Source organism: Piliocolobus tephrosceles, chromosome 15, assembly GCF_002776525.5.
Source record: "Piliocolobus tephrosceles isolate RC106 chromosome 15, ASM277652v3, whole genome shotgun sequence".
Classification (NCBI taxonomy): Eukaryota; Metazoa; Chordata; class Mammalia; order Primates; family Cercopithecidae; genus Piliocolobus; species Piliocolobus tephrosceles.
This window is the reverse complement of record NC_045448.1, coordinates 56,162,556-56,183,393: the sequence shown is the minus strand read 5'-3', so window position 1 is coordinate 56,183,393 and position 20,838 is coordinate 56,162,556. Positions and strand designations below refer to the sequence as shown.

At 38.5% G+C, this 20,838-nt stretch overlaps 1 protein-coding gene across 4 annotated transcripts in view; it reads left to right on the top strand.

The window, feature by feature from the left end:
• The window catches only part of PNPT1 (polyribonucleotide nucleotidyltransferase 1), a 57,017-nt gene that overhangs the window by 18,964 nt on the left and 17,215 nt on the right, over positions 1 to 20,838 (top strand). For all 4 annotated transcript variants that reach the window (XM_023228307.1, XM_023228305.1, XM_023228310.1 and 1 more), the window contains exons 9-18: positions 1,767 to 1,953; positions 2,796 to 2,847; positions 3,471 to 3,528; positions 6,829 to 6,925; positions 7,679 to 7,781; positions 12,873 to 12,943; positions 15,013 to 15,049; positions 19,081 to 19,147; positions 19,232 to 19,321; positions 20,510 to 20,563. In XM_023228307.1, coding sequence (XP_023084075.1) covers positions 1,767 to 1,953; positions 2,796 to 2,847; positions 3,471 to 3,528; positions 6,829 to 6,925; positions 7,679 to 7,781; positions 12,873 to 12,943; positions 15,013 to 15,049; positions 19,081 to 19,147; positions 19,232 to 19,321; positions 20,510 to 20,563 — 816 coding nt within the window. The remainder of the gene's footprint in view (positions 1 to 1,766; positions 1,954 to 2,795; positions 2,848 to 3,470; positions 3,529 to 6,828; positions 6,926 to 7,678; positions 7,782 to 12,872; positions 12,944 to 15,012; positions 15,050 to 19,080; positions 19,148 to 19,231; positions 19,322 to 20,509; positions 20,564 to 20,838) is intronic.

Here is a 20,838-nt window from a genome sequence, read left to right as displayed (position 1 = left end):
ATCTGTCCACCTTAGCCTCCCAAAGTGCTGGGATTACACGTGTGAGCCACCGTGCCCAACCTCTATATTTATTCTTAGTTTGCATACTGATTTTCTTTCCTTTCTAACAGTCCACGATTTCTTCTCTTATTTTTTTATTTCTGTTTGGCAACAAATTTTCTTATTTCTCCTTTATTTGAGAGTCTTGATTTCCCCTTCCTTCCTTAGTATTTTCACTGGGTGTAGGATTCTGGGTTGACAGTTCTTTTCTTTCAGCACCTAAAAAATACCGTGCCACTTCCTTTTGGCCTGCATGGTTTCTGATGGTAAATCTGCTATTATTTGAATTGCTTTTCCCCTAGAGGTAAGGTGTCATGTTTCTCTGGCTGGTTTCAAGTTTTCGTCTTTTTTTCAGAAGTCTGATTATGCTGTTTCTTGGCTTGGCTTTTTTGGGGATTACCCAGTTGAGAGTTTACTTTGAATCTGTAGGTTTGTGCCTGTCAAATTTGGGGAGTTTTCAGCAATTATTTTTTCTAGTACTTTTTTAGCCCTGACCTCTTTCTCCTATTCTTCTGTGATTCTGATAACACAAATATTAGCTCCTTTCATGAGTCTACTTCCATTGGCTGATGGAATTCCAGCATATAAAGCACATTGAGAGGGTGGAGGCATTCATTCTGTTATAAATTGAACCTAGAAACCTTAGGTGATGAGTTAGATAATAAATCTTAATGACAACAGGATGTGGTTAAATATATAAAATATGTTGATAACTATGCATTTGCATAATCTTTGACTTTGTACAAGTTGAGAGACACCAGAACTGACACACAAGTAGGCAGGAGGCTAGTCAGCCTCCTGGAATGCAAAACTGAAACTGAATAGTAGATTTTAGAAGCCTAACTTCTACCTGCATTACACAGGAGTTTAATTGTTATAAAAGCTATCTGTTTATGATGGTCATTACAGTCCTTTAGTTGGCTTACTTGAAACAGGATCACTGCAAAGATTTCCCCATCTGTGCAAGAATTAGACAATGTGACAATTGTTAAACAGGAAATATTTATTAGATTCCTATTGTGTTGCATATTTTTACATTTTATTTAAAATATGTATTGCCAGGCACAGTGGCTCACGCCTGTAATCCGAGCACTTTGGGAGGCCGAGGCGGGTGGATCACAAGGTCAGGAGATCGAGACCATCCTGGCTAACATGGTGAAACCCCGTCTCTAACTAAAAATACAAAAAATTAGCTGGGCGTGGTGGCGGATGCGTGTAGTCCCAGCTGCTTGGGAGGCTGAGGCAGGAGAATGGCATGAACCCAGGAGGCAGAGCTGGCAGTGAGCCGAGATCACGCCACTGGACTCCATCCTGGGCGACAGAGCAAGACTCCATTTCAAAAAATATATATATATATTAAAAACAAAAGCACTTGTATACTTTTAAAGATTTAATTTTTATCTTATGTGACTTATAGCTCAATACAACTTATTTTTTAAATATATACATAATTTATTTTTTTTCTTCTGTTTCATTTTTTATGGGAAATCCCTCCTTAAACTTAAGGAGAATATAAACCTAAATATGGATATCAAGGTGTCTTTATTCATTTACTGCTGCTTACATTTTGGAAGTATGTTGATTCTGAGGAAAGAAATCAAGGTGGATCTATCACTAAGAAGTAAAATTGATCTGTAATATTTATGTCATGTCATGGTATTTGAAAATGTTATATTACTAAGAACTTCGATGGCAGTCATTTTTTTTTTTCTTTTTCCTCTAAATAGTCATGTTAGAAGCCTCTGCAGAGAACATTTTACAGCAGGACTTTTGCCATGCTATCAAAGTGGGAGTGAAATATACCCAGCAAATAATTCAGGGCATTCAGCAGTTGGTAAAAGAAATTGGTGTTACCAAGAGGACGCCTCAGAAGTTATTTACCCCTTCGCCAGAGATTGTGAAACATACTCATAAGTAAGAACATCTATGCAAATGAAAATATGAAATTGTCATCAGATTTAATTTCTTCGTGGGAGAGAAACTTCCCATGGAAGCACTGCCCATCCATTACTTCGTAAATAGCACTTTTCTGTTTTAAGAGTCATTCTCATAAATACCTGTTTACTCCCTTAAAAAGGATAAGTCCACATCACACTTGTAAGGCCTAACTTTGAATCTCAAATGAAAGAGTGTGTTTATTGGTCAAGATTCAGGTAATCACCACATCTCTCCATGTCTGGGAAAAAGAAAATAAATAAGATACTTGAATATCTAAGGAAGCTGTTGGAATTCTCAAAAAGAAATCAGATGTAATCACTGTTACATGCCCAGTGCTTAGAACGTTAGGCAGACACTCAGTAAATGTAAATGAATCACTGGAAAATTATTTTTATTTGAAAAAATTGAAAAGGTTAAAACTTTCCCTTAATGTCAGTTGCACAGCCATCAGTCAGAAGTTAAATTAACTCTTCCTAGCAAAAGAGTTTCCTATGATAATTGAGCCAAAATGGGTAGAAAGAAGAAAGGAAGAGGTTAAAAAGAGTATGTGGAAGGTGAAATTAATTGAACAATTAAAAAGAAGAGAACAGGATACCACATGTGGTTTCCCCTGAGAGGGTGAGAGAAAGAAATTTGGGTTCTGTGCCGTAAATAGTAAACAGATTAGCAATGATAAATAGCAATATAAATTTTTAATTCTTTCTGAAGTATTTATTAAAGTTTTAGCTGTTTATTAAATATTTCAGTTTTGTTTATAATAGAAACTGCCTCATGTTTCCAAATATTATTTTGCTAACATTTATTTTGTGCTTAAATAGACTCGCTATGGAGAGACTCTATGCAGTTTTTACAGATTATGAACATGAAAAAGTAGGTATACCCGAGTTGTGTCTTCTATAATTGCACTAGGAATACATTTTTGTCATAGCTCATGTAATTTTACGAATGTTAGTCCTATTTTTATTAAAAATCTCTAAACAAAAAGCTAACAAAAGCCTAATTGTTTCTCCATTCTTTCGTTTTGTTTTGTTTTTGAGACAGAGTCTCTCTGTCTCCCAGGCTGGAGTGCAGTGGTGTGATCTCAGCTCACCACAACTTTCGCCTTCCAGCGATTCTTCTGCCTCAGCCTCCCAAGTAGCTGGGATTGCAGGTGCGCTCCACCATACCCAGCTATCTTCTGTATTTTTAGTAGAGACGAGGTTTCACCATGTTGGCCAGGCTGGTCTCGAACTCCTGGCCTCAAGTGATCTGCCCACTTTGGCCATCCAAAGTTCTTTTCTTTTTAGTGTAAGTTTTAGGGGAGTGCACAAATGTATTTGAATGAATTAACAGGTAATATTTGTCATAAATCAATAACCAATTCCAGTGTTTTAAAGAATATTACAGTTAGATAAATCTGAGTAATTCACAATGTGTTCATTGTATAATAATTAGAAAATAGAAATGTTTAAATGTCATGTATATGTAATAACTGAACCTCAGCTTTCTTTTAGGTTTCCAGAGATGAAGCTGTTAACAAAATAAGATTAGATACAGAGGAACAACTAAAAGGTAAATTTCATTTTATTTTATTTTGTTTTTTTGCTGAGGGCAGCTTTAATCAGGCGTGGCCTGACTCTTGCTTCTTGGGATTAAAGATCAAAGAGGAAAGGCATCACATCTGTAGGAAAAGAAGAGTTCAAAGGACTTTGAACTTTACAGCTGCTGTTCCCTAGACCTGGAATGCTCTCTCATAGCAGGTGGTCTTCTTCTAACTCAAGGTTCAAATGCTACCTCTTCTCCAAAGCCTCCCCAAGCTGTTTCAGGGAAAGAGAAAGTCCCCTTTGCACAGAACCGCTATTACTATGTATTTTTTAATTTTAAAAGTGTTGAAAGAAATAATAGAGGCCGGGCGCAGTGGCTCAAGCCTGTAATCCCAGCACTTTGGGAGGCCGAGACGGGCGGATCACGAGGTCAGGAGATCGAGACCATCCTGGCTAATACGGTGAAACCCCGTCTCTGATAGAAAATACAAAAAAAAAAAACTAGCCGGGCGACGAGGCAGGCGCCTGTAGTCCCAGCTACTCGGGAGGCTGAGGCAGGAGAATGGCGTGAACCCGGGAGGCGGAGCTTGCAGTGAGCTGAGATTCGGCCACTGCACTCCAGCCTGGGCGGCAGAGCAAGACTCCGTCTCAAAAAAAAAAAAATAATAATAGACTTTTTTTAAAACTTTGGTTGAAGATCTCAAATAAATGTTACTCTCATTGCTTCGCAGCTTTATTTTCAGTAAACTTGCAATAATGATAGGTCACAGGGTTACTGCTAAATTAACTTCTATGAATGTGGCTAGCACTACATTTGATGCAGAGTAGGTACCCAGTAAATGTTGAATGTGAATGTTCCTGATCTTTTCTGAATCAAATTCTTATCATACAAGAAATATAACCTGGTATTTTGTCATTTGAAAACACAAATATATTCTTTAAAATTATTGAGTTCTTGATCTGTGAAATTGCAGTGTTAATAATACCTGGTTTATGGGGATTAAATGAGTGAATCATTTACATATGTGCCTGGCACACAGTAAGTGTTCAATAAATGTTAACTGATGCTATTCTTATTCTTAATACCTAGTGGAATCATAAGATACAGAACTTAGGTAATTTAGCTCTCCAGAAATTATTTAGCAAAGGATCTTACTGCATAATATAAACCTAACACAAATTGAATATAAATGAAGTATGACATAGTTTTTGTTAATTTTTCTAATAGACAAATATACTTTCACATGAATATTTATTTTAAGATAAAAAACTGGCCAGGTGTGGTGGCTCATTCCTGTAATCCCAGCACTTTGGGAGGCCAAAGCAGGTGGATCACTTGAGGTCAGGAGTTCAAGACCAGACTGGCCAATATGGTGAAACCACATCTCTACCAAAAATACAAAAATTAGGCAGGCGTGGTGGCAGGCGCCTGTAATCCCAGCTACTCGGGAGGCTGAGGCACGAGAATCGCTTGAACCTGTTAGGCAGAAGTTGTAGTGAGCTGAGATCGCCACTGCACTCCAGCCTGGGCAATAGAGCAAGACTCCATCTCAAAAAAAAAATAAATAAATTGCTGTTGGCATTGATATTAAGGCCATTAATTGTAATTGTCATTGAATAAGTTTAGTCCTTTCTCACTACATTTCATCCTAGTTGTTAAGAAAGAAATTTTATAGCAAATATTGTCTTATTTTAAAAGAAAAATGACTTTTTGTTTGTATTATGCATAGTAGAATAGCTTCACTACCCTCTGGGTTGATAGGATATTTTAAATGTTTTGGTACTGATTGTTCTCCTTTCTAAGTATAACTCAATTAAAGCAGAAAAGATATTAAAGTCTAATATTAAACATTATTCTTATCTGAGGAAGATATGATACTAATATATCTTTCTTTGATCACTTCTTATGTTTTGGTTACTTTGAAGTTATATTTAATAAACCATACACATGAGAGAATAGTACTTAAAACTTGACATAAATTAATTGATAGGGTAGAGTAGCTTAACATCTAAACCCTAAGCTAAAAATAAAATAAAATAAAACCATAAGCCTTTGAGGCTGACAGATCTGTATTCAGGTCACAGCTGTATCAGTTACTATCTGTGTGGTCTCAGACAGTTTACTCCACCTCTTTATTTTTTATTTATGTTTTTTTTTTAAACTCACTGGTTATCTCTTACACAGCACTCCACCCCTTTAAGCTTCAGTTTTTTCTTCTGTAGAATGGGAATAATAAAATTTATTTCATAAGTTATTATGAAAGTTAAAAGTATTAAAAAACCAATAATGTGCCTGGCTCATGAAAGCATTTGACAAATATTAGAAAACAGTCTGTAGGGATTTATAATATATTTTTTAAATTGTTCCCCAATTTGCAGATTTAGATTAAAGGCAAAAGAGTGAGGGTGACTACTCTTAAAACTGTCATTTAGGCCAGGTGCGGTGGCTCATGCCTGTAATACCAGCACTTTGGGAGGCCAAGGTAGGCGGATCATCTGAGGTCAGGAGTTCGAGCCCAGCCTGAAGGCCAGCCTGACCAACATGGAGAAACCCAGTCTCTACTAAAAATACAAAAATTAACTGGGTGTGTTGGCACATGCCTGTAATCCCAGCTACTAGGGAGGCTGAGGCAGGAGAATTGCTTGAACCCGGGAGGCGAAGGTTGCGGTGAGCTGAGATCATGCCATTGCACTTTAGCATGGGCAACAAGAGCGAAACTCCGTTTCAAAAAAAAACAAAAAAAGACTGTCAGACCTTTCCATAAAGGTTGGCTGGATTCTTCTGGTAACATAATAGAGAAGGAAACTGATGGGCCGGGCGCAGTGGCTCATGCCTGTAATCCTAGCACTTTGGGAGGCCGAGGCAGGCCGATTGCCTGACTTCAGGAGTTACAAGAGCAGCCTGGGCAACATGGTAATACCCCGTCTCCACTAAAATACAAAAAATTAGCCGGATGTGGTGGTGTACGCCTCTAGTTCCAGCTACTCAGGAGGCTAAGGCAGGAGAATTGCTTACAGAGCAGAGGTTGCAGTGAGCCAAGATTGCGCCATTGCACTCCAACCTGGGCAACAGAGCGAGACTTTGTCTCAAAAAAAAAAAAAGAAAGAAAATTAAATTCTCAATAACAACACCATTGTGGTACTTGGTACTTGATATGTCACAGTTGCTTGAGAACATTTGTCTACTTTGTTTGCCTGAGGACTAAATGTTCAGAGTCATCTCCCTTGGTTGATTCCTGTAGTTAGTTGATTTTATGCTATGACCTTTAGAGAAATCCTATCTCCTAAAAAGTAAAAAACTTTGTCTTGGTTTGTCTTTTTTCTATAGAAAAATTTCCGGAGGCCGATCCATATGAAATAATAGAATCCTTCAATGTTGTTGCAAAGGAAGTTTTTAGAAGTATTATTTTGAATGAATACAAAAGGTAAACATACCCTTTTTTGTTGAAATTTAAGTATGCACTGTCTCTGCAAGTTGCCTTGAAAATAGAAACTTGATCAAAGAAAGTTTGTTTTTTTTCAAGTGAACAGTAAATAATTATAATATTTGCTATATAAATGGTCACCTATTGAAGAAAGAAGATACATAGATATGTGACCATATGTCTTGGGCCTTGTGTGTAAAGCAGTGCACTTCAGGATTCCCTGTAGAGCAATGTTTTTTTTTTTTTTTTTTGAGACAGAGTCTCGCTCCGTTGCCCAGGCTGAGTGCAGTGGCGCAATCTCGGCCCACTGCAAGCTCTGCCTCCCGGGTTCATGCCATTCTCCCCCCTCAGCCTCCCAAGTAGCTGGGACTACAGGTACCCACTACCACGCCCAGCTACTTTTTTGTATTTTTAGTAGCGACGGGGTTTCACCATATTAGCCAGGATGGTCTCGATCTCCTGACCTCGTGATCTGCCTGCCTTGGCCTCCCAAAATGCTGGGTTTACAGGCGTGAGCCACCGCACCTGGCCTACCTGTAGAGCTTTTTAACAACACAGTAATATAGGTTCAACTTCAGACATTCTGATTCAGTGATATTCAGGATAGTGCTCAAGTATCTATTATTTTTTAAAGTTCCACAGGGGATTATGATATGCAACTGAGACTGAGAACTTCCTGGCAGAAATAAACACATGTGTGATTTATCTTATTTCCAGTATGACTTCATGTACTTATTTCCTGTATCACTATAGGTGTGATGGTCGGGATTTGACTTCACTTAGGAATATAAGTTGTGAGGTAGATACGTTTAAAACCCTTCATGGATCAGCATTATTTCAAAGAGGACAAACACAGGTAATTTATGTAAAAAGCTCTAATTATTTGCTGAATTAAGAATGTTTAATTAGATCTAATAGAAGTACATTAGTAGATGCTGCAGGTTTTGTCATATGGTATGTATCATTTACTTAAATTAATATCTGGCAGTTCTTGTTTGTTTGTTTAGTTTGAGACAGGTTCTTGCTTTGTCACTCAGGCTCCAGTGCAGTGGCACAATCATAGCTCATTGAAACCTCGAACTCCTGGACTCAGGTGATCCTCCCACCTCAGCTTCCCGAGTAGCTGGGACTACAGGCGTGTGCCACCATGCCTGGTTAATTAAAACTTATTTTTTTGTAGAGACAAGGTCTTACTCTGTTGCCCAAGCTGGTCTCAAACTCTTGGCCTCGAGCAATCCTCCTACCACAGCCTCCCAGTGTTCTGGGATTACAGGCATGAACCACTACGCTTGGCCTCTCGTGTGTTTTTTATGTAATCTTAACAGTTTATTTGAGGTATAATTGCTATTCAATAAACTATGTTGTTTAAAATGTGTGATTTGGTAACTTTTCGCATGTATACAACTGAGAAATCAGTTAAGATAATGAACGGGCCAGGCATGGTAGCTCATGCTTGTAATTCCAGCACTTTGGGAGGCCCAGGAGGGAGGATTGCTTGAGGCCAGGAGTTCGAGGTTGCAATGAGCTGTGGTCGTGCCATTGCACTCTAGCCTGGACTACCGAGCAAGACCCTGTCTCTTAAAAAATTTAAAAATGAAAAAGATAATGAACATATCAGTTACCCCCAAGAGTTTCCTCATGCCTTTTTGTAATTCCTTCTTCCTGCCCCCCACCTCCTCAAGAGACTACTGATCTGCTTTTGTCACTATTAATTAGTTTGCATTTTCTAGAATTATCTGGTATTTCTGTTGTATCTTTCTTTTAACATTGGGTATACAAAATTGAGTAACTCAGACTCCAGTTTATGGCATATTGTCATTGTTGACCTATTCAAGGCCCACATTGTTTTCTCCATGTAGCCTGTATGGTTCTGTTCTTTTTCTATTCTTTATACTTTACATAGGCACCCACTGTTGTATTTAACAGGTAGCCTTCTGGTTCTCCTTCTGTTCGTTTATTAATATTTACCTACCTCTGTATTCGTTGTTCTATGTACCATATTATGCTTTATACTTCTTTCCCACATTGTTTCTTTAATTCTATCAATCTGATAGGTACCAAGTAGTATCTTTTTGCTTTATTTTGTATTTTCCTGATTACTAGTGAGGCTGAGCATTATTTCTATGACAGCCAGTCAACATGGTCACTGCACAAACCATGCCCTGGAGAACTGCACACCTCCAGGGCACTATTTTCACATGGATATTGTCCCCTGGAGTTGTGCAGTGTGGTGACCCTGCTTCAGGTTTGCCCTTTTATGAATTTTCTGTCCATATCCTTTGGCCAGCTTTTCTTTTTTTAATATGGTTTACTGTATTTTACCTGCTATTTTGCAGTAATTTCTTAAGTGTTTTAAATATTAATTCTTTTTGGTAACAAACTTTATATATATATATGTCTCCTTTATTGATTGCCTTTTAACTTTGCGGTAGTCTACTATGTTTAGAGTAAATCTGAAATCTTTAGTTCTGATATAAATTCTTCTGTACCTTAAAGTCACAAAGTTACTCACCTACTTTTTCTATTAGCTTTCTAGTTTTAGCTGTCAAATTTAGACCATTAGTCAATCTTTGAGTTTATTCCTACACGTTGTATAAAATGAAAACCTCCATAGTGAGCCAATTTTACATTATTTACTAATACTTTATTTTTGTCAATGACTTGAGATGTTACCTTATGATAGTCAGAGTTTATAAACACACTGTTAAGCTATATCCTTTTTCATTGTTACGTGAATTTTCTGGGCCACTGTCAAACTATTTTAATTATTATGATTTAGGGATATATTTTAATATCTGAGAAGCAAGTCATCTTCCCTGTTTGTTTAATCCCCTCAAAATTATCTTAAACTTTAGGTACATTTGTTCCTTTGTTTGAATTTTAGTATTATATCAAGTTCTCAAAATATCCTTTTAGGATTTACAATTATAATTGCACTAAATCTTTATATTAATCTGGGAGAAGAATGATACTTCTACAATTTAAGTTAGAGTCTTTACAATGAATATAGTCTGTGTCACCTTTGATTCAGGTTTTGTTTTATGCTCTTTAGTCAAGTTTTTAAAATGCCTTTATTAAGATGTTCTGCATACTTTTGTTATCCATTGTGACAATCTCTGGCTTTGTAGCTGTAGTACTTAGTCCATTCATGTTAAATTTAAACACTGATGTGATTGAATTTACTGTCATTTTATTATTTTTCTTTTGCCCTTCTGTTTTTTGTTTCTCTGTTTTTTACTTTCATTCAGCCTTCTTTTTGAATGAATTAAATATTTTTTTAGAATTTTATTTTAATTTGCCTATTTATTTTTTAGCTGTACCTCTGAATTATTTTCCAGTGATTACTGTAGAAATTACAGCATACATCCATAACCTCTCACAGGTCTTTTTATTTATATATTTTTAAAAATTTTTGTAGAGACAGGGTTTCGCCATATTGCCCAGGCTAGTCTTGAATTCCTGGGCTCCAGCAGTCCAGTCCCCCTGCCTTGGCCTCCCAAAGTGCTGGTATTACAGGTGTGAGCCACCATGCCAGGCCCTCACAGTCTTTTTAGAATTAATTTTGTACCACTTAACATAAAATGAAGAAACTTTGAAACCATTTAGGTGCATTTCCCACCTCTTCTATCCTTTATATTGTAGTTGTCTTATGAGTTACATCTGTATGTGTCATAAACCCCCACAAGGCGGTGTTACAACTTTCCTACAATCATGTCTTTTAAAGAAGTAATAAGAAAAAGACAGGCTTTTGTATTGGCCCGCATATTTACCATTTCTGGTGCTTTTTATTCCTTTCTGAAGATCCAAGTATGGATCCAGTATCATTTCCCTTCATTCTGACAAGACTTCCTTTAATATCATCCTGTGAGTTTTCTTTTTTTGAGATGGAGTCTCGCTCTGTTGCCCAGGCTGCAGTGCAGTGGGGCGATCTGTGGCGCGATCTCGGTTCACAGCAAGCTCTGCCTTCTGGGTTCATGCCATTCTCCTGCCTCAGTCTCCCGAGTAGCTGGGACTACAGCTGGCCACCAACATGCCCGGCTAATATTTTTGTATTTTTAGTAGAGACGGGGTTTCACCCTGTTAGCCAGGATGGTCTCAATCTCCTGACCTCGTGATCCGCCTGCCTCAGCCTCCCAGAGTGCTGGGGATTACAGGTGTGAGCCACTACGCCCAGCCCATCGTATGAGTTTTCTATTAACAAATTCTTATCTTTTGTTTTTCTGAAATGTCTTTATTTTGCCTCTGTGTACAAAGAATCTTTTTGCTGGGTATAGAATTCTGGGGTGAGCCTTTTTTTTCTTTTAGCGCCTAAATATGTTTCAGTGGTTTTTGTTCTCCATGGTTTTCTGATGAAAAAGACACATTCAAATCATTATTCCTTATATATTATTATTGTTTTCATGTGGGTGCTTTCAAGATTTGCTCTTTATCTTTGGTTTTCAGCATTATGATTGAAAGATATGATTTCCTTTGCATTTATCCTGCTAAAAGTGTCCTGAGCCTAAATCTGTACATTCATGTCTTTCACCACACTTGAGAATTTTCATTGATTATTTCTTCAAATATTTTTTCCTGCCTCATTTTCTCTCTTCTTGCCTTCTGGAATTGCAGCTGCACATATCCTTTTGATACGGTCCCACAGGTCACTGCAACTATTTTCTCTTTCCTCTCTTCTGCAAATTGGACAATTTCTGTTCATTCATCTTCATGCTTACTGACTCTTGCCATCTCCTTTCCATTACGAGATATTAAAGTTTTCAATTGTAGAATTTCCACTTTTTTTTTTAATGTCCTTTGAGTATAGTTATCATAGCTGTTAAAAATCTTTTGTCGCCAGGCGCAGTGGCTCACACCTGTAATCCCAGCACTTTGGGAGGCCAAGGCGGGTGGATCACAAGGTCAGGAGATCGAGATCATCCTGGCTAAACAGTGAAACCCCGTCTCTACTAAAAATACAAAAAATTCACTGGGTGTAGTGGCACACGCCTGTAGTCCCAGCTACTCAGGAGGCTGAGGTAGGAGAATCGTCTGAACCCAGGAGGTGGAGGTTGCAGTGAGCAAGATCATGCCCCTGTACTCCAGCCTGGACAACAGAGCAAGACTGTATCTCAAAAAAAAAAAAAAAAGAAATCTTTTGTCTGCTAATCCACCGTCTTAATCAACTCAGAGTCAGCCTCCGTTCCTGTTCTTATTTCTTGAGAATGGGCCCTGTTTCCTGTTTCCTTGTAGGTTGTTTTCTGGATATTGTGAATGATACATTGTAGAGTCTCTGGATTATGTTATGTCTCTACAAAGAAGACTGATTTTCTTAATTTTTTTTTTTTTTCTTTTTCTGAGACGGAGACTTGCTCTGTTGCCCAGGCTGGAGTACAGTGGTGCGATCTCGGCTCACTGCAAATTCCACCTCTCGGGTTCAAGCTATTCTTCTGCCTCAGCCTCCCAAGTAGCTAGGGCTACAGGCACACGCCACCATGTGCAGCTAATTTTTGGGTTTCACCATATTGGCCAGGCTGATCTCGAACTCCTGACCTCGTGATCCGCCCACCTTAGCCTCCCAAAGTGCTGGGGTTACAGGTGTGGGCCACCACGCCTGGCCTGATTTTTTTTTTTTTTAATTTTAAGCAGACAATTGTATTGGCTGAACCTGTATTGGGGCTTCCTTAGCGTACTCTCATACATAGTTCTTAAAAATACTGCTTTTCCTGCCTTCTTTCCCTAGCACTCCTACTGCAGTGCTTTACATATGTAGTCTGTGCGATGTTACAACTTTGGATTATTGAGGTTTACACATAGTATGAATATTTATAGAACCTTAGTAGCATGGCAAGCTTTATGTAGGATGTACTTATCCCATTTTTTTAAGAGTGAGTTGGATTCTTCAAGTATTTTTAGTTTTCATCTTTGTGGTTAGTATATTAAAGCCTGAGGAATTCTTTTTCTTTTTTAGGTGCTTTGTACTGTTACGTTTGATTCATTAGAATCCAGTATTAAGTCAGATCAAGTTATAACAGCTATAAAGTAAGTTATGTTTTTATGATGTTTGTTATGTTTTATGATGTCCTAGTATATAATTAAAGCTTACGTGGTATATTATTAATTATTGTTACTTTTTTAACCTGTGTTTTTGTACTTCATTTTTCTGTTTACATCATCATGATTTCAAAGGATTTTGTGTGTGTACTAGATTGTCTTCTAAATTACTGATTTGGAACAAATGTTAGTAAAGCTTTTAATTCTTTAATGTGGGTACATTTAGTTCGTTCTCTGTCTCTAGAATGATTTCTTAGGACAGACTTCCTTGGTAATCTTGAATGGATTGGTTTTTCTATTCGAAACAATAGAGCAAATAAATACACAAAAGCCCCCGTTGCTGAAAATGATCTGGAGGCTGTTAATGAAAAACCTTGTTAATGAAAAGCCTTGTCGAATCCCGTTGTGATTTTGTGTTCAGAAATATTTGGCTGCCCTCCTCTACCCCTAAAAAGTCAACAGTAAAATCATGCTGATAAATTTTGATGGTAAGAATCTGTATTGCAGGCTGGGTGAGGTGGCTCACGCCTGTAATCCAGGCGTGTAACCCAGCACTTTGGGAGGCCGAGACGGGTGGATCACGAGGTCAGGAGATCGAGACCATCCTGGCTAACACGGTGAAACCCCATCTCTACTAAAAATGCAAAAATTAACCGGGCATGATGGTGGGCACCTGTAGTCCCAGCTACTCAGGAGGCTGAGGCAGGAGAATGGCGTGAACCCGGGAAGCGGAGCTTGCAGTGAGCCGAGATCGCGCCACTGCACTCCAGCTTGGGCGACAGAGCAAGACTCTGTCTCAAAAAAAAAAAAAAAAAAAAAAAAATCTGTATCGCAGTCCTCACCAGCATTATTGCATAGAGTCTTGACACTCATAGCCAGTTCTTTATTTTCCTCAGTGCGTAGTAGGGCTACTTCCTGTTCCTGGTTAAGGGTCTCAGAAGACCACAGGGCCTGGCCTCCCTTTGCCTGCTGCCCAACTGATGGGGATAATTCCCAGTATCTTCAGGATAGCCGCTGTACTTGTTTTCCATGTATCTGATAGGATCGACAGTGCAGCTGTGTGTGTGAAGGTGGAATGCAGAACACTGGGCTTGGTCCTCCATATATTCTGGTCTTAGGTCTATAATCTGTGTAAATAAAGGGGCACACATCGTCACTCAGCCACACTGGCCTTTGGTTTCTATTTCTATTTCTTTTTTTTTTTTTGAGACGGAGTCTCGCTCGTCACCCGGCCTGGAGTGCAGAGGCCGGATCTCAGCTCACTGCAAGCTCCGCCTCCCGGGTTTACGCCATTCTCCTGCCTCAGCCTCCGGAGTCCTGTCTCAGCCTCCGGAGTAGCTGGGACTACAGGCGCCTGCCACCTCGCCCGGCTAGTTTTTTGTATTTTTTAGTAGAGACGGGGTTTCACAGTGTTAGCCAGGATGGTCTCGATCTCCTGACCTCGTGATCCGCCCGTCTTGGCCTCCCAAAGTGCTGGGGTTACAGGCTTGAGCCACCGCGCCCGGCCGGTTTCTATTTCTTATAAAATGAACTGGGCCAATGACCTGCTATAATCCTCTCTAGCTCCCAAAATCTGTGATTCCTTTAGTCCTCTGAAGGAATTCGGTTTTTAGATTTATTTCTCCAAAGCTACAGTTTATGATCATGCAGATTCTGCCCCATCCCAGGACTTTTTCTTCATTTCACATATTGACTGGGAGAAGCATTGTAGCTCTGAGATTTAACTAAGGTGAGTATAGCGTTTAGGATTCTCTCAGTAGTTATTAATGCTTAAAAATACATCTATTGTCTTGTCTTAGTATTCAAATCTGGATTTTTAAGGACTTATATTTAAGGCAAAATTGGTTTCCTAAATCTGTACAATTCATTCATAAGCCCCAGAAGAAAATATCATGTCACAATCATCCTTCTAATTAATTCTTTGGTTTTCAGTTTCAGTCTGATTTTATTAACACCTAGTTGTTTTGTAAAATCCCCTTAAATCTGTTTTAGTTGTGTTTTGAAATAAATATGTTTTTTCCCTATGATGTTTTTAATATTATGCCTTTTATTTTTAGTGGGATAAAAGATAAAAATTTCATGCTGCACTATGAGGTAAGGTGAATTTTTTTCCCCAAAATTTTATTTTATTAATTTTTATGAGACAAGGTCTTACTCTGTTGCCCAGGCTGGAGTGGAATGGTGCAGTCTCAGCTCACTACAACCTCTCCCTCCCAGGCTCAAGACATCCTCCTGCCTCAGCTTCCCAAGTAGCTGGGATTACAGGCTTGTGCAACCACAATTGGCTAATTTTTCTATTTTTTTCTAGAAATGGGGTTTTGCCATGTTGCTCAGGCTGAAACATTTTATTTTTAAAAACTTCCAGGATACAGTAAAGTTGAAAGAACTTTACAGTGACTATCCATATATCCACCATCTGGGTTTTACCAATAATATTTTACTTTTCTAGTTTTATCATATATCTATTAAGGTCAGTTTGGGGCTACTATTTTATTGCTTATAGAAGGCATGGCAAGCTTTGTGTAGAATGATAAATAGAGATGTAGTACTTTTAGAGAGTACTTTAGCACTCTCTAAAGTACTACTTTAGAGAGATAAGACATAAATACTTTAGAGAGATAAATAGTACTTTTCTAATCAACAACTTCCTGTTTTAAGTCATTAAGTCATGCATAAAATTTAAAGAAAGTATAGCAGACAATATCGTTTTAGGTAAAAAAAAAAATAAAAAAGTCATGCCTGTATACATGTGTGTCAAACAAAAGTAGAGTTTTTTAAATACCTCAACTGACAAATCACCTTATTCGTTCATTGAAATGTTCATATTTATACTCAGTTGATTGGTAGTAAAAGATGAGACATTTAATATTAAGTTACTTTATATGAGATGATTCTAGATAATTGAGTTTGTGATTGACTTTATTCACAACAAATCCTAAGGGACTAGACCTAATATAAAGTACTTTTAATTGTATTATTTGAAGAATATACATGGAGAGCAGGGCATGGTAGCTCATACCTGTAATCCCAGCACTTTGGGAGGCTGAGGAGGGAGGATTGCTGAGCCCAGAAATTCAAGACCAGCTTGGGCAACATAGTGAGATCCTGTCTCTACAAAAAAATCTAAAAATTAGCCAAGCATGGTGGCATCTGCCTATAGTCCCAGTTACTTGGGAGGCTGAGATGGGAGGATTGATTGAGCCGAAGAGGTTGAGAATGCAGCAAGCCATTATCACCCCCGCTGCACTTCAGCCTGGGCAACAGAGTGAGACCCTGTCTCAAAAAATAAAAATAAAAAGAATACAACATGAGAGACTTATGTAAAGTAGCAAGTCCTTTCACTTTTGTGTAACCCTTGTTGGCTGCCCGGAATCCCAGCATTTCACTTTTGCTGATTCTGCTGTAATCAATAGAGAACATTTTCGTAGAAAGTATATGCTACAGAATATCCATAAACATCGAGATACATACAGGTCTTGAATCCCGTATAAATATCCTGTTCTGGATATACCCTGGTGCTACAGAAGCCAGAGAGGAATTGTAATTGAGTAAAGCAGGTTCTTTGTCATGAGCTGGAGAGCATGTGGCAGTCTTAAAAGGGCAGCTGTGCAAAATGGAGGTCTAGCTGATTATTGGGTAAGGGGGTTGGGGAGGGAGCTGGAGAAGGATATGGGCCATTATTGCCATGTTTTATTTTTTTTAATCTCTTTATTATAAAATAAAGCATAGGTGCTGAAAACTATGTAAAACAAAGGATGGCTTAATAAGTTTTTATAAGGCAAACCGTTGTAACCACCATCCAAGTCAGGAAATTTAACATTGCCAGCCACCTCAAAAGCCACTCCATGTTTTTCATCCCAATCTCAATACCCTTCGTCTCCTAAAAGTAGGTAACTACTCAAGTTTTACAGTAATCATCTTGGATTTCCTGGCTCCATTTCTAGATACTATAATTTAGTCTTGTTTTTTTTCTTTAAAACGTTTGGTATTTCCTTTTCTGTTTTAGTTTGTTTGAGACAGAGTCTCACTCTGTCACCCAGGCTGGAGTACAGTGGCACTATCTTGGCTCACTGCAACCTCCATCTCCCGGCCTTAAGTGATCCTCCTGCCTCAGCCCCCCAAGTAGCTGGGACTATAGGCACCACCACAACCCGCTAATTTTTAGATTTTTTACAAAATGGGGTTTTGCCATGTTGCCCAGGCTGGTCTCAAACTCCTGGGCTCATGCAGTCTGCCTACCTCAGCCTCCCAAAGTGCTGGGATTACAGACGTAAGCCACCATGCCTGGCCTGATATTTCTTTAAGTCTTTTTAAATCTATACATTTCTCTTCCATTACATTCCTTTTTTACAGTCTATCTGTTGAAGCCCCATAACCATTTGACTTATAGTCTCCCAGATTGGGGGTTGCTGATTGCTCACTAGTGGTGCACTTCAACATGTTCCTCTGCCCTCTCTATTTCCTGCAAATTGACTGCTAGATCCAGAGGTTTAATCAGATTCCTGCTCCATCCACTGCTTTTAAGAGCAGTGGCTCACGCCTATAATCCCAGCACTTTGGGAGGCCGAGGCGGGTGGATCACCTGAGGTCAGGAGTTCAAAACCAGCCTGACCAACATGGTGAAACCCCGTCTGTACTAGAAATACAAAATTAGCCGGGCATGGTGGTGCATGCCTATAATCCCAGCTACTTGGGAGACTGAGGCAGGAGAATCGCTTGAACCCGGAAGCAGAGGTTGCAGTGAGCTGAGATCGCACCGTTGCACACCAGCCTGGGCAACAAGAGCAGAACTCCGTCTCATTAAACTGGAATTAAACTAATTAAACTGGAATTACAGATATTTGGCGAATTTTTTTTTTTTTTTTTAATTTAAACGGAGTCTCTGGTGCACAGGCTGGAGTGCAGTGGTGCAGTCTCGGCTCCCTGCAACCTCCACTTCCTGGGTTCAAGCAATTCTTTTTTATTTTTTTTGAGACGGAGTCTTGCTCTGTCACCCAGGCTGGAGTGCAGTGGCCGGATCTCAGCTCACTGCAAGCTCGGCCTCCCGAGTTTAGGCCATTCTCCTGCCTCAGCCTCCCGAGTAGCTGGGACTACAGGCGCCCGCCACCTCGCCAGGCTAGTTTTTTGTATTTTTTTAGTAGAGACGGGGTTTCACCGGGTTAGCCAGGATGGTCTCGATTTCCTGACCTCGTGATCCACCCGTCTCGGTCTCCCAAACTGCTGGGATTACAGGCTTGAGCCAGTGCGCCTGGCCTCAAGCAATTCTTGTGCCTCAGCCTCATGAGTAGCTGGGATTACAGGCATGCACCACGCCCGGATAATATTTGTATTTTTAGTAGACAGAGGATCTCACCATGTTGGCCAGGCTAGTCCCAAACTCCTGAGCTCAAGTGAGCTGCCTGCCTTGGCCTCCCAAAGTGCTGGAGTTACAGGCATGAGCCATTGCACCCAGCCTGAAACTACAGATTTTTATCGGAAGTCTTCCTATTGTCAAATGATCACAACTAATTCATATTTCTTCAAGATAACATATACATCAAATAAAACAGTTTGCAACCACTGTCTAAAATAAAACCCTTATGGAAAAGAGCTGTTTCCTCCATACATTTTTGTCATTATTTTTTGCTTGAGACATACTTCAAAATATGCAACTTTCCCATTCATGTATTTTGTTTCATATCTGAAAAAGGTAGTGGAGAGAGATAACTCTAAAAAGTATCAGTGTAAATTAAATTTCAATTTAGTGAAATAAATGTGGGCTTTGCTATGGAAAAAAAATCTGTGATTCTTCAATGTGTACTTTTTAAATATGTACATATTTTTTCTTACTACAAAAATATAACATTTTGTTATTGTTACTAATTTAAATCTAATGGAAGTTTATGGTGTAAATCTCCATACTCCTCCAGTTCCCACATCCTAATCCATTTACATACTTATAATAGCTACTTTTAGCAATTTGGTATGTATGTTAAATTTATATCATACATTTTCTGTATATTTATGAATGTACTTTTTTAAAAAACAAAAATGAGATTCTAATGTTCTGTAAGTTCTATTATTTTGGTAATAAAACTTGGACATCTTTCTATGTCAATTGTATATGTGTGTGTGTTTTTTTTAAGTTTCCTCCTTATGCAACTAATGAAATTGGCAAAGTCACTGGTTTAAATAGAAGAGAACTTGGGCATGGTAAGTACAGATCTGTAAACTTACACAGTATTCTTACAGAGACTTAATATACTTTTTTACTTACTGTTTTCTATTCTAATTTAGGTGCTCTTGCTGAGAAAGCTTTGTATCCTGTTATTCCCAAAGATTTTCCTTTCACCATAAGAGTTACATCTGAAGTCCTAGAGTCAAATGGTATGGTATTGAAATACTTCTTTCATAGTAGAAAAGACCATATTCCCTATTCTGTTATTAAGTTTTCAAATGTAGTGTTACATTTTGTTTATTACTACAGAACCCAAGTTTATTGCAAGAGAAAAATGTATTGAGTTAATCATATACTTGTCTTAATCTCTGTTCTTAGCTAATGAGTTGTTTTGAAAGCAATATAAAACAAATGTTTTTCTTTATCTGTTATAGTAGATCCAGTTTGGCTTGTTTCTTTATTTGTACAAACAAACCACAGAACAAGGTTATCAGAGAGGGGAAGGGCCAAAATAGAGTGATCATTAGGCAGGGGATACCTGTCACATATCCACATGAATAATAAGTGGACATCACAGAGGGAGTCTAGGCAAGAGGTCACATTTAAATAAAAAATTCGTCCATGGGTCAAGGTACGGTGCAGTCATTAAAGGCAGAAAGGTCATGGAGTTCTTAAATGTGTAATAGACATAAATCAGATAGTCACAGATTTTGAGAGAAAAATACCAAAGTAAACTCAGAATTTAAACTAAAGACTTTGTGGTTCTCTACTGGGTGTGACTAAACTAATGGGCTTATGCGAGTGAGAGAGCCACTATATAAAGATATAGGGATATCTTTAACTACTTCTGATAAGCAAGAAAAAAGATATGCCCCAGGAAGTCTATTAGAATATCTGTAGCAGTACTGTGCAATAGAACTTTTTGTGATGAACTGGGTGTGGTGGCTCACACCTGTAATCCCAGCACTGTGGGAGGCCGAGGCGGGCACATCACAAGGTTCCGAGGGTCTAACATGGTGAAACCCTGTCTCTACTAAAAATACAAAAAATTAGCTGGGTGTGGTGACAGGCTGAGACTCTGTCTCAAAAAATAATAATAAAATAAAACTTTTTGTGACAATAGAAATCCTCTTTCTCTGCGCTATCTAGTTGAAGAATTAAATTTATTTTAATTGATTAAACTTTAAGTCACCACTTATGGTTAATGGCTACCATATTGGACCATGCAGCCCCATAGTTTATAGCTTAAAAGAACTTGCCTTAGGTGCTTTTAAAAAGAAGAGACTATTGAATATTTGTATTGTAATTGAATATTTATAAGGAAATAACCACTAGTAATACTTTTCTACATTTAAAAAAAATCAGTATAATATAAAGCAGGTTTTTTTTTTCTATAGGGTCATCTTCTATGGCATCTGCATGTGGCGGAAGTTTAGCATTAATGGATTCAGGTAAAAGAATTATGTCTCAAAACTGCTGATATTGCTCATGCCTCTAATCCCAGCACTTTGGGAGGCCAAGGCAGGAGGCTCACTTGAGGCCAGTAGTTGAAGACCAGCCTGGGCAACATAGCAAGACCCCATCTCTACAAAAAAGATTTAAAAAAAAAAATGCTAACCTTTTATACACACCTGTTAGTATAAAATGTAAGATTTCTTTAAATTTGAGTTTTAGTAAAACTCAAAGTCAGATTACAGATGACCAAATCAAGCCAGAGGCAAGATAT